At 39.4% G+C, this 13357-nt stretch overlaps 1 protein-coding gene across 1 annotated transcript in view; it reads right to left on the reverse strand.

Moving 5' to 3' along the window:
* Positions 1 to 2431: 2431 nt before the first annotated feature.
* The window catches only part of PDGFB (platelet derived growth factor subunit B), a 36622-nt gene continuing 25696 nt past the window's right edge, over positions 2432 to 13357 (reverse strand). Inside the window, exons 5-7 of the mRNA XM_082264917.1 lie at positions 9821 to 9968; positions 7248 to 7423; positions 2432 to 2570 (exon numbers count right to left, since the gene is read on the reverse strand). Of these exons, the coding sequence (XP_082121043.1) occupies positions 7287 to 7423; positions 9821 to 9968 (285 nt within the window). The 3' untranslated portion in view covers positions 2432 to 2570; positions 7248 to 7286. The remainder of the gene's footprint in view (positions 2571 to 7247; positions 7424 to 9820; positions 9969 to 13357) is intronic.

Here is a 13357-nt window from a genome sequence, read left to right on the forward strand (position 1 = left end):
TTCACATCTCAAGACTCATCAGTTCAAGTCTTAAACTCTGCAGAATCAGTGACCTGGATAAATAATCCAATCTATTGAATCACCTATGTTAAAAAGATATTTGCTGGAGCTGCCATTTACTCCAATTAAAGTACTTTAAAAAAGCATTTGTGGTATTACATGACCCACTATTGGATGCCACAGAATACACCAACCACTTACCAGGGGAAGTTCTCTGGCCAGCTGATAAAGCCAAAACGGAAAATATTGAAACTATTTCACAACGTTAGAACCCACAGGATGGAAGCAGTCACCAAAACATCCTCTGACTACATAAGTGACACTTAGATGATCTTCTTGAATATATTTCTATATAATAATAATGTATTATTTGGATTATTTTTTTTTTTGCATTGTTCTGACACTGCAATACTGAAAGACATTTTTGAGATCAAAAACATCTTGCTCAAACTGTTTCTCCTCTCCTGTGCTGTGCAGTTAAACCATTCCTGTCCAACACTGCTGTTGCCTGCTTTACAAAGTTACCTAGCTATCAGGGGAGGAAGACAACAGTAAGTATGCTGCTGAAACAGTGCCAACTGCTGATCACCACCACCAATTGCTGCCCTATCAGTCCTGCTAGCTACATTAATCATGAGTCCCAAGATATTTCTCAACACCAGTTCAATTCTGTCCTCTGTTGCAAATGCCATATATTTTAAGACTGTTACATAATTACTGCAAATGTATTTATAATGTGCAACGCTTCAATTATTTGACTAGGTTACGTGCTCCCCATATGAGCCTATTAGAATGCAAAAGCAACTGAAGCAGGTCAAATGTAGGTCAACTACACCTGCAATGAATACCAAATGATCCCAGAAGTGTCTTAATACTGATGACTGCATGTGTCCCTCAAAGCCTGTTGACATAGGCCCTTGGGTTATCTCCAAACAGATTGCTTGAACTCAAAAGCTTTGGGGATTTCTTAGGGTTTTTCCAGTTTTCTTCCAAAAATCCAAATAATAGGACAATAGTTTAAAGAGGTATTAAAAATGTCAGCTTTTCAGTTAAAACATAATACATAGCAGTAGATTTGATTGCATTTTAATACAAATTAAGAATTTTGTTGGGTTTTTCTTCATACAATTTAAATATTGCATATAAATTACTACATAATAGATCAATATTTTATTTATTTTTTAATGACAGGCAGAGCTGTGTGCAAAGAGAAAGGAATTGAAGATAGAGAGGTGGTTTTTTAAAAAGGGGGTTTAGGTTGTACTCCAGATGTGCAAACCCGACAAGCCCAGACTTGATGGAAGGGAACAGATGGGGCTCATGTATTCTGGTGCCATATTGAGTTTTGAAAACACCTCCACTTCTCAACCGTACTAGCATGATGGAGGGATGGTTCTTCTAAAAGTTAAAGCTTATATATTGCCATACTGCAATATTTAGAAAAGCTCAGAACTGCTAGTAATAAGCGATGTCATATGTGTCTCAGCCAAGAGTTCTTGTGATCCCCTACTTGCTGCTAAATCCATGTAGAGTGGAGTGAAGGGTTGGCATGTGGCCTCTGTGTTGCAACAAAGCCCATTTTCTCGCCCTGTGATCCAAAGTAGAAACATAGAAGAAAGCCCAAATGATGTAATACATCACAATACTAGGCCCTGGGGATAGTTTCCTGGAGTGCAAAAGATTGAATCTGCTTAGCCTGGAAAGAGCAGAAAGTAGCAAAGGTTTACATGGCTGGAGTAAACCTAAATGCACCAATGAACCACCCAAGTGTGTCAAGAAATCGTACAAGTGGCACAGATCACTGGGAAAGATTTGATAACAGTAAGAAAAACAAAAAAAGCTTTTAGTCAGTTTGTAAGAATACATTCTATAACCACTTCTATATTTCCTAACAGCATCAACATTGCACAGTTGTATCTGCTGTTTGGTTGAACTACAACTACTAGTAGGCCTGAAGTTACAGTCACTGCAATTGTTATCCACTGTTTGCTTTCCCTGATATGGCCCATTAGCTTAGAACAGTAACACGCATAGCACGTACAGCTTATGACCTTTCAGTGTATATGACCTGGTAAAAATACAAGGCGGGGGGGGGGGGGGGAGAAGGTTACAAGGAAGTCAGTCCCAATCCCATTTTCCAGTCTCTGTCCTGCCTCGTGCAATCTGAGCAAAGGAAACAGATTTTTACAAAAATATGCATATATTTATATAAAAAAATACAAAATAAAGTACATTAAATAAGGTGTCAATATACATCCAGTGAGTTCAAAAGAATTTTGAGCTTCCCTATCCCTCCCTCCACCCCAAAAAACATTCAGTCACTTAAATATGAAACTGGCAGTTAGTGGTTTAAATCTTGCTGCAGATAATGAAATGTACTTCTGTGAATCTCTTGTTAGGAGAAATATCCAGTCTGGGGTAGCAGGGAGAGATAGAATATAGTCTATTTTCATCTGAAAACTGTCTTTGTGAAGCACCAGTGCCAAGTCTGCCAAGTCCGGAATATAAAACTTTGCTGTTATAGGTGAGCCGGAGGACCCCATGGGGGCCAAATGTATTCTTTAGTTATTCTGTAAAATAAGGAAGGAAATGTCAGTGATTATGACAGCAGACCTGCCAATATAAACCATTTTCTTCATGTTTATATGCTAAAACTTGCAGAACATTTGGCTGAATTAAAATTTATGTGAACCATTGAAGCTCAAGTCAACACTAAATATTAGTAAATAATAGTAAAGCTAAACCCAAAAATAAAAATGTAATATATCGCAGATCCTTAGATGTGGTGGCTGCATTTGTTTTCTTTTTTTAGGCTACGTACATTTTCCCGTAGTACAAAAAGTACCAGTTTATTCTTTCTGAAACCTTGTATCATGTGTACTCCTTTGTACTGAACTTGAATCTCAAACAACAGTGATTCCAGCTATCTTCTGTAAATAACAATACACATACCCCTAAGTAATAGGGATGAAGAGAGGGGGACGTGTTTGTAGTCCAAATCAAAGGAGCAACCTAGGGTGGCAACACTTCTCCTCCAAAGTTATCATACTGTGGGTGAGGACTGTCACCCTAGGATAAGAATTTTGTTACTGCCAGGATCACCAAGTAGAAAAAAGCCTGAAATAAACACTTATGGTGCTTTTCCACTTTATGGAACCAAACGGTTCGGCTCGCTTTTGTGCTTTTCCACTGCTGGTACCGCATGGTACGGTGTAGGAACGGTTCGGTACGGTATGGTACGGCGGCGCTTTTCCACTGCATGGAACCAAACGGTACGGCTCTCTAAAACAGTACCACCTGGATTGTGGTTCCAAGAGGTACCATACCCAGTACCATATCCCACAATCCTTTGCATGCAGTCACTACTAGCCACTGATTGGTCAGAGAATCGTTGTTATCCCACCCACTTAACTTTAGTACTACTTTAGTGGAAAAGCAAACCATACCAAACCGTACCGAATCGTTCCAACACCGTACCATGCGGTACCAGCAGTGGAAAAGCAAACCGGGTCAAGCAGGGCCGAGTAGAGCCGAGCCGGTACTTGAAGTGGAAAAGTGCCATAAGGCCCCTTTCACAAATGCGAACCGTTTGTTTCATTAGTTCAGATATCAGTTTTTTTATCAGTTAACATTTTTTACATCTGCCAGCTAGAGTATTTAACCACTTGAGTCCTGGAGCCATTGGGGTTGATTTACTAAAGGCAAATAGACTGTGCACTTTGCAAAGGGTAGTTGCCCTCTGCAAGTACAGTTGCTCTAGAGCTTAGTAGATGAGATAAGGCTTCACTTTGCAAAGAATACCCAACCACGTGCAAGAAAGAAGAAGAAAAAACAGGATTTTTGCTTGCACATGATTGGATGATAAAAGCCAGCAGAGTTTCTGCTCATTTACTAAGCTCTGGAGCAACTGCACTTGCAGAGGGCAACTACACTTTCTATTTCCCTTTAGTAAATAGAGCCCATTTTGTTGTGCAAAAACTGACCATTTGCCCATATACATCCATTGTTTCGGTTTTTTTAATGGAAGAAAATAGGGATTTGATCCATTTCAAAAAATGGATGTTGACAGAGGTGGATGTAAACGGATATAAATGGACGATCATCCGTTTACATCCATTTTTCCATAGAGATGCACTGATGTCCATTTTTCATCCGTCAATGGATTGATGAAAAACAGATCTGTATGTGTGAAGGGGGCCTAATACAGCCACCTCATCTAAGGTTAGGTACGCTGCAATATATTTTTTACATCTGTACACTTTTAGGAGAAATAATAAAGAATATAGTTTGCATCACAAAAGGGCACAAAATGAATACTGGCGCTGGTAATGCCACATCATCTGCAGTGGTGGTGTGCATTGTGCACATTAGGAAATGAAAGTAAACATTAGACTTTTAGTCTGGCTGCTAGGAGCGTATATACTTTTCTTGAGTCACATTCTGCAGAAGTAACATTCTGTCAACCAAACAAATTTATATTGTATTTACTTTGTAAAGGAATCATGTACTAAGAGAAGATGGAGGTTGCCATTGCAGACTTCCCTGAGCCCTGGTTTACCCTGCTATGACTTCGCATGACAAGTCAAAACACATACATTTCAATGGGTGCCATCTTAATTGGCTCAAATCGCAGCAGCAAAAAAAAAAAAAATGGGATTTTTGGCTTACTGTCAAATCCATTTCTCTGATGTTCATTGACGGACACAGCTCCTGATTCTTCTCAACCATTAGGTTATACTGCCCCCTACAGGAGTAGGACACTAGGGACGTCCCAGTGGTTAAGAAGAATCAGGAGCTGTGTCCGTCAATGAACGAAAGAGAAAAAAAAATGTATTTCTCTGATGTTCATTGACGGACACAGCACCCACCCCTCTGTGGAGTTGGCTTTCTTCTGACACTGCTTGTAACAAAACTGAGTGCCTGTAGCTGAGAGTGGGTGTATACCCCTGGGACTTCCCATAGGCATAGTCAAGTTTTTTCCTACCTAGTGTCCTACTCCTGTAGGGGGCAGTAAAACCCAATGGTTAGGAAGAATCAGGAGCTATGTCCGTCAATGAACAAAAGAGAAATATAGTTACTGCACTACTTTTTTGCATCCTATTTGCAACATAAGTGGCATAGACTACAATGTTAAAATCACAAAAGTCGCAAGGAAGTCATTGCTTTGTCTTATCTTTGCGACTTTGGCTGTGACTTCAGTGGGTTTTTTAAGTACAATAATATGTGTGACACTATGTATTGTTGTGATTTGCAAAAACCAAAGTCATAAAACATCAGTCACATTTAAGTCACATCAAGTTGCAATGTAAAATCGCACTGGAAGTGGCAAGATTTTGGAGTTGCAGCAGTGTGAAGTGAGCCTTAGTTTCTATTTGTATGACTGTCTTGCTGATCCGATAGCTTCAATGCTTTCGGAGACACTGACCTAAAATAGTTTTATCTGACACCGACTTTTTAATTCCAGTGGGTCAAAATATTGAAGCCACAGGCAGCCAGGCAGCTAAGTGTTCTTAGAAGGTGGGTAGTGATGGCAACCCAATATTTTTCTTAGTATGATTCGTCTTTAAAAAAAAAAAAAAGTTTATTTTATCTTATATCACTTAATATTCTATTTGTTACAATACCTAAACATATGGGATTATTAGTGGATTGGTTAATTAGAGAAAGAAAGCATCTGTGCATTTGTAAAACATGGCACATTGGCAGTTTTTGGGCACAGTTGAGGAAAATTTGTCTCGGAGACAATCATATTATATCATGTAAATAATTTATCTTGCCAAAATATAAATTGCCTTGACAAAGAAGCAATAAGAAGAGATTAACATCTCAAAATATAGTAATTTCAATTATACTTTGCTTATTGAGATTTCATAATTGCATCTTAGCACATAGCAATAAAACAAGATATTTGAGGGATATTTGATTTGGACCATAACCCCTGGATGGTAGTGGAGTGGTGGTGTGATCTCCCTTGGGGTTGGAGGCATTTACCATTTTTCCTGATTATACCTTATAATTTGGAGGTCAATACAAAGGTGGGCAGTTTCACGTATACAGTTGGTGGGGTGGTGTTTACTGGAGACGCTGTACACTGGATCATATATACATACTTGTATATTCATTTCTGATCCTTTACTGTGTGAATCACAGAACGTGCCAGTTTGATTTTTTGTTGTTTAGAATTGTTGCAACACTATTTCATTTAATTATTCATTTTAAAGCCTAAGTTAACCTGACAAAATAAAAAATAAGCACAAGGGACATTATTTACCTTCAGAGTGTTGTGTCCTTTGTGCTTCTGTCTTCAAGTTTAACAAAAATCATCCTCCTTCAAGGCCCCCCCTCCCCCTCTCGCCACCGCCATAATCTTCCAGGGCGTCAAGGGATAACAGAATTAAGAGTGCCCAATTATGTTTGCCCTTTTCTAACCATCCTCCATTCATAGATCCTTTTTCATTCATAGAAGTTGTAGAATGGCTTCTATGAATGGAAAAGCTTGGTGAAAAGGATGGGCATTGCTCAGCACTCTTGATGAGTGCCCGTGACAGCTCCTCAGTTCTATTATCCCTTACCGCACCAGAAGATTGGGGGGGGGGGGGTCAGGGGGCATTGGAATAGGAAAATGACTACTGAACTAGAAGACAGAAGCATGAGAAACACATCTCACTCAAGGTGAATAATGCACCTTGTGCTTATTTTGTATATTTTTTAAGGTAAACTAAGGCTTTAATCTGAATATGATCTCAGTTTTTTTTTTAAGTTTGTGCCTATTTAACCCATTTACCCTTGGTTTATTTATAAGCTAACACTGATCATGTAAAATAAAAGTGCATTTTTTAACTTTTTTTTGGTCTTTGGATTGCATAAGAAATAAAACCATTTTTGCAAGAATATATCACCAATTTTGCAAAAAGACAATATATACTACTTAATCTTAAGTAATGACAAGGTTTTTCCATAAATGGCCCATAGCAGAAATGTAAAAATTGCTCTGGTCCATTGGGATGTACAGGTGTGAGAACTGATATGGTTACATCATTGTTCCTAGGTCAAATACGGAGGAGAACATTATACTTGCAGACTTAATCTTGTAACTGTTTGTAAATTGAAGCTGCTGATTTAGGGTTTAAAGATTTGCTTTTCCCTTCCAATACCACTTAATCCCACTAGAACTTGCGGCAAGTGCCTCTGGCAGTCCTAGGATTAATTGAATGTGTTAGAAATTGTGGAGGATTATGATCTCTCACCTGTTCAGTGACAGATACTAAGAACCATTTTCACGGTCACTACGTGACTAGGAGGTCTCTCTGCTCCTTCTTGCTGGGAAGATACTTGAATTTTTTATTTTTCTTCTTTGACGGTCGAAGTGGGGGCTCTTCCTTTCGGATAGTTGTGGGGGGAGGGGCTGTAGTTACAGATACACCTGGGAAATTTATAAAGAAATACAAAAGCATTTAAAGTCTAAAGCTGTCATTAGAGTAATTCCTGGCAAAAGTTATTTATGTATTTAAAAAAATAATACAGTACATGCAAACTCTGCAGGAACAATGCCTCTCTTCTCTACTTCATGAAAGAAATGAACAGTGGAATACAGATTTCTGTGCTCAATCAGCACTTAGTAGCAACTTGGACCAGAAACGAACAAATAAATGCCCATGAGTGCAAGTAATTTTTCACATTTGTAAATATGCATAGGAACAGCCTAGACATTTAAACTGAGGATACCTATGTATTGACTACTGTGCTACAGTATATGCAGCAAGCAGTGCGTATGTACTAAAATGTACCAACTGTATTAATAGGAAAATCAAGAATAAATTTAGAAAAACCAATAGCATGGACACGGAGCTGAATTTTATGATGTCAAATCTAACATGCATGAGAGCCTATTATTCAAATAACTCTTACTTAAAGAGACTCAACCTAAGTTCTCAAAAATGATGGACTGCTTAGCTTCCTATCCTAGCTCTAAAAAAAGGAACCTTAAGATGTAAAGAACTGCAAAAAAATCTGTTATTCCTATGGAAACCAGCTTGCCTTCCAGCCTCATGTTGGTGCAAGGTTCTAAGATTTGACTTCCTTACTACAAATTTTCCAACAAACAACACTGATATCCAGACATAAGAGCTTTTCATTCAGTTAACATTGTAGTAACAGCATGAATAAACAAATCCTTGACGCATTTCGCTGATGCAGCTTTATCATGCAGCCTCGTTTGTTCACGCTTAATCATAAGTGTTGTTTGTTTGTGATGTTTCTATGCTTTTAACTGAATAAAGAAGATCTTACATCTGGAAATAAATGTGCTGTGTTTCCTGCCTTTGGTTTTCTTGTTACACATTTTATACCCCTACCCTTGTGTCTTCTTCATGTCTCCACTCCATTCCATAAACCTTTACTTGAGAGTACAGACAATTTTAAGTCTAATTTTACGCAATCCTAACTTTTGTTACTCATGCTCCCTGTACATAGCACAATTGCCCAGTCTATGGATGTCCTCGTGGCAACAGGTTACAAGAAATCCCATACCTCTCTAGCTGCTTGTACTGTGAACTAATTAAAGCTCACGTTTATGAATGGATATTTTTGCATAGTTACACTGATCCCCCTTGGACCAATGTAAGTATGTACTGTATGTGCCATACCTGCCTGATCTCTGTGAAAGCTGGAATTCACCATAGTAGACACTACTATTAGAGTGATTACCACTAGATACCAGGTCCCGTGCTCATCACTGCCCCAGCTCTCCACTCTGTCCAATCAGAGAACGCTTTGGATTCTTTGAACAAATTCAAAGTGTTCCCTGAAAGGAACCTGTGCTGAATGAGCAACTCCCTGTGTTCACTAAGCAGCAGGGCAGCCACACTGCATGGGACTCAAACTCTAAAGGTTATCACTGTGGTAGCGGTGTCTACTACAGTGAATTCCATCTTCTACAGGGATTGGTCAGGTATGGCACATGCGTATTTACATTGGTCCAACTTGGACTAATGTCAATATGCAAGATTAGCCATACCCGGAATTCCACTTTTATTCTCAAAGATCCCAACAAAGTCTCTAGCTTTCAGTTGGCTTCTAGCAGCTTAGTAATACCTACCAAGATTCTGGTGGCAATAGAAAATAAAATAAGGTGTCTCAGTTAGGAAAATTAATTTCTCAACGGTGCCTATAGCTACAGACATAAGAGAGGGCTTGTTTTCTACTGCTTGTTCAGAATATGTACAAACTAAAGGGTGCATAATCTGGGCAAGTTCACTTTTGGCGCTTTTCCACTGCATGGAACCGAACGGTTCGGCTCGCTTTTGCGCTTTTCCACTGCATGGTACCGCATGGTACGGTGTTGGAGCGGTTCGGTACGGTACGGCGGCGATTTTCCACTACATGGAACCAAACGGTATGGCTCGCTTAAACAGTACCACCTCGGTTGTGGTTCCAAGAGGGCCGTACCGGTACCATATCCCACAATCCTTTGTATGCAGCCTTGACTGTTTGTCACTACTAGCCACTGATTGGTCAGAGAATCGTTGTTATGCCACCTACTTACTATTAGTGGAAAAGCAAACCGTACCGAACCGTTCCAACCGTACCATGCAGTGGAAAACCAAACCGAGCCAAGCAGGGCCAAGCACGGCCAAGCAGGGCCGAGTGGAGCCGAGCCGGTACTTGCATTGGAAAAGTGCCATTTATGGACTTCGAAACCCTTACTCCCAGCTCATGGTCTTGTTTCTGTTACTTGTTAATAACATACATTAAAACAGTAAAGAAATCTAGAAAATATCTAGTATGTACTAAAAAGCAGATCATTTAAAAAGGTAATTACCTGCAGCCCCCCTGTGCTCATGGGAAGTGTGATGACTTCTGACAGGTAAGGGACTGACTGCCTCACACCTGCACTCCAAATGGTCTTCCAGAGGAATGGGGACAAGTTGAACATCCTTCCTGGATTTCCTGATTACAATTTTCTTCACCTGTATCAACAACACATATATTAGAACTGCTTCCAACAGCTGGATAACTGGCCCTACCAGTGTTCTGATTATTATCTCTACTAAAGTTGTCAGTAAACTGTAAAAAGTAACACTGATGCTTACTGATGATAGCTACAGCCAACCTCCGGTCTATCAAAACTAATATCTGCATGCTATAACCAGACCAGAAAGCTTTCCATTATCCAATAAGTGGAAATTTTTCTCTTTTCAGATTCACATTAAAACAAACTGGGTCCTTCTCTTTACATTCTGCCTGTAGAATCATCATACTGTGCATTGAGCAGATATTTCCACTGCCCCAATCACAGATTCCATAACACAAATAATCCAAATAGGAATTTTCCATAAAAAACATCACACTTTTCCAAAGCACAACAATTTCCTGGAAATTCCCCCCAACAGTGGGGTACATAAGCAGCATCATGACAGAATTTCTTTGTTTTACAAAATCTGTCTAACGTACTCATGAACCCCAAGTTTTTAATCTTTTTAAACTGGATTTTGTTTCTTAACTTCGGGATGTAAAATGTCAGAAATCTTCTTTTTTGTACAGCAATTTTTACATATTAAACACTTCTAAAGAAGTCCAGCGATGAAATGTTCCGGCTACACATGCCACATTGTCAGGAAATTTGGCAGACTGTCAAGTAAAACATTGCTTTGATCCCATGGAAATGGGGAGGGCTATGCATTCCAGGTGGGATATTTTCATTTGTATTTTCCAGTGTGAATGTGTATTTTCAATTAATCAAGTTTTATAAGGCTTAAATGATATGATATTAATCTAAGCTTTTGCGCAGCTAACCATGAAGATAGCATTAGTAGTCAGAAACTGCCAGTCTGAATGAGAGTAATCTTTAAAGTGGCATTCACACCTTTGCCTTTTTGTTTAATACATTTTCTGTTGAAATCAATGGAAACACATCAAAATGCATCTCAACACGTACCTTCAGATGTACATCAACATGCGTTCTGAAGCCATGGATCACATAAACACACCGCAATGTGCGTTCAATACAAAGTGCATTTCAACATACATTGAAAACACGAAGCAATGCACAATAACTGGTATCAACGTGACTTGACATGCATTTTGATGTGTTTACATTTATTTTAATAGATGATAGGATTGAAGGAAAACACAGGTGTGATTTCGGCATGGCTTTTTTTGTCTTATCTGAAAAATCCTTATTGCTGAACCACATACACCAACCCACAGTTCTGTGCCATAGTTTTTTATTTATGCAGTAAAATGGTATGTGCAGCTTTAGAACCCATAAACATGCTGATTAAAAATCTTACTGATTCATTTTAATGTTACCCCAACATTTCTTTTTTTCGGATATGGGTCTGCTGTACCATGCACTTGGTTTGAAAAGTATCCTTTTCTCTTTGTCTTGCATTTACAGCATAAAAAAACCTTGAAAATATGGGTGCTGTAGTGATTAGCAACAAATGGTTTGTGAATCCAAGTGACATATAAATCACCAGCACATCATGATCTTCCCAGTGACAATTTATTTATTTAGTCAGTCACATGATGAAACATTGATACGTTTGAGGACAGGCATGTGCCCCTTCCTTAGACAGTGATTATCACAGTAAAGTGGTAAAGCACAGTACTGTAATACTATTCTGTTGACTCCTAACAGACGCGGCACTATGTTTAGGGTGACAGTGTTATAGGGCTCCAGCACTGACAATTAATAGACAGAGGCATTACTGGGTGGGGTTTTGGCAGATGTAAGTGACTGTATATTATTTCCCATAGAAAACACACACAGGGTTGGATTTACTAAAACTGGATAGTCCAAAATCTGGTGCAGATTGCATAGTAGTCAATCAGCTTCTATCTTCAGCTTGTTCAATTAACCTCCCTGGCGGTATGATTGTTTCCGATTTTAGGTGCTGAAAGCGGTACCATTATTTTGCATGTAATTCTATATATGTATATATATATATATATATATATATATATATATATATATATATATATATATATATATATATATATTTGTGTATACATAGATATATATTAATATATATATATTGTGACAGGAAGTCAGGTAAATCTGGGAATGTAGTCACTGAGAGGAGACACATTCCCACCTGCTTTGAAAAGTTCACTGATACTATAGGGTGTTGGCTGCAAAGAGAGCCAGCAGGAAGTTGAAAACCGTTCAGCTGTTCAGAATGAGGAGATCAAGGCCTCTATAATTTGTCCAGAGAAAATCTATTGAGTGCTGCCTCCTGTCGCCGTGTAGGCTGGGAGAGGAGGACAGACATACGTGTACCTCCCGACGCCGTGTGGGCATGGGAGAAGGACTGCTGCCGCCTGTCGCCGTGTGGGCTGGGAGAGGGGGACAGTCGGATGTGTGCCTCCCGACAAGCTGGTGAGCATGGGAGAAGACCCCCTACAGCGATGTGAAGCTAAGGAGGGTAACCACGAGTGAAGACGTCTCAAAGGTGAGAAGACAAAGTGTTCCATGTGAAGAGTGTGAAGAGTAAAGGATCCTGTTATAAATGAACATGTGCTGTGTGAAAGAAAACAAAGGGACATGTTCAATGGACAATGTTTGTGCTGTGTGAAAAGCAAACAAATGGACATTTGAGTGTCTGCTGTAGGATCAGCAGTGTCGGCCCAACAGTAGGTTGGGAAGACTTCTTAGGTAGGTTCCAGCGTGAGAAGGTAGCCGCCCACAGAGGCAAGGATTTATTTTGTCTTTTATTTTATTTTGGCTGTTTTGACGCTTGCAATTATGTGAAGTAAATTGCATGAATAAATCAGTCTTGTTTTCAACCTCTGCTCGGCTATCTCTCTGTGAAAACGCACCCCCAAAGGGGTCATCCACACCCGCCACCGAGCTAATCCCTCACATATGGTGGAGGTATGCAGTGGGCATAAGCAGAGATCCCTGCAAGGAAGTGCAAATGTTTGATGAACTTTATCTGGTGCATGAGATTGCACAATCTATGTGTGCAGGAGAGAAGATCCTGACAGAAAAAAAAAAAGTGTTTTAAAGAGACAGCGGTCTCAAAATTATTTGATGAACTTTGTTGTGTCTGGTGCAAGTGACTGCACAAACTGTGTGTGCAGGAAAAGAGATCTTGCAAGAGAGAGAAAAACTACATGTGTTAAAGAGACAGTGGTCTGAAAATTTTTTGCTGGACTGTGAAAAATTTGTTTGTGGAGTTATTGAAGATGGGGCGTTCAAAACGCCTGAAGAATGCAAAGATAGATGAAATGAGAGACCGGATTCTATGGATGGAGGGGATGCTACCGTCTGAACCAGCCCCATCCATGCCTAAAGAGAGTCTACTAAAGAGGAAGGGTGTTGTCCCTAGCAACACTGATGAAACTGCTATGG

Source organism: Pelophylax lessonae, assembly GCF_965119305.1.
Source record: "Pelophylax lessonae genome assembly, chromosome: 8".
Classification (NCBI taxonomy): domain Eukaryota; kingdom Metazoa; phylum Chordata; class Amphibia; order Anura; family Ranidae; genus Pelophylax; species Pelophylax lessonae.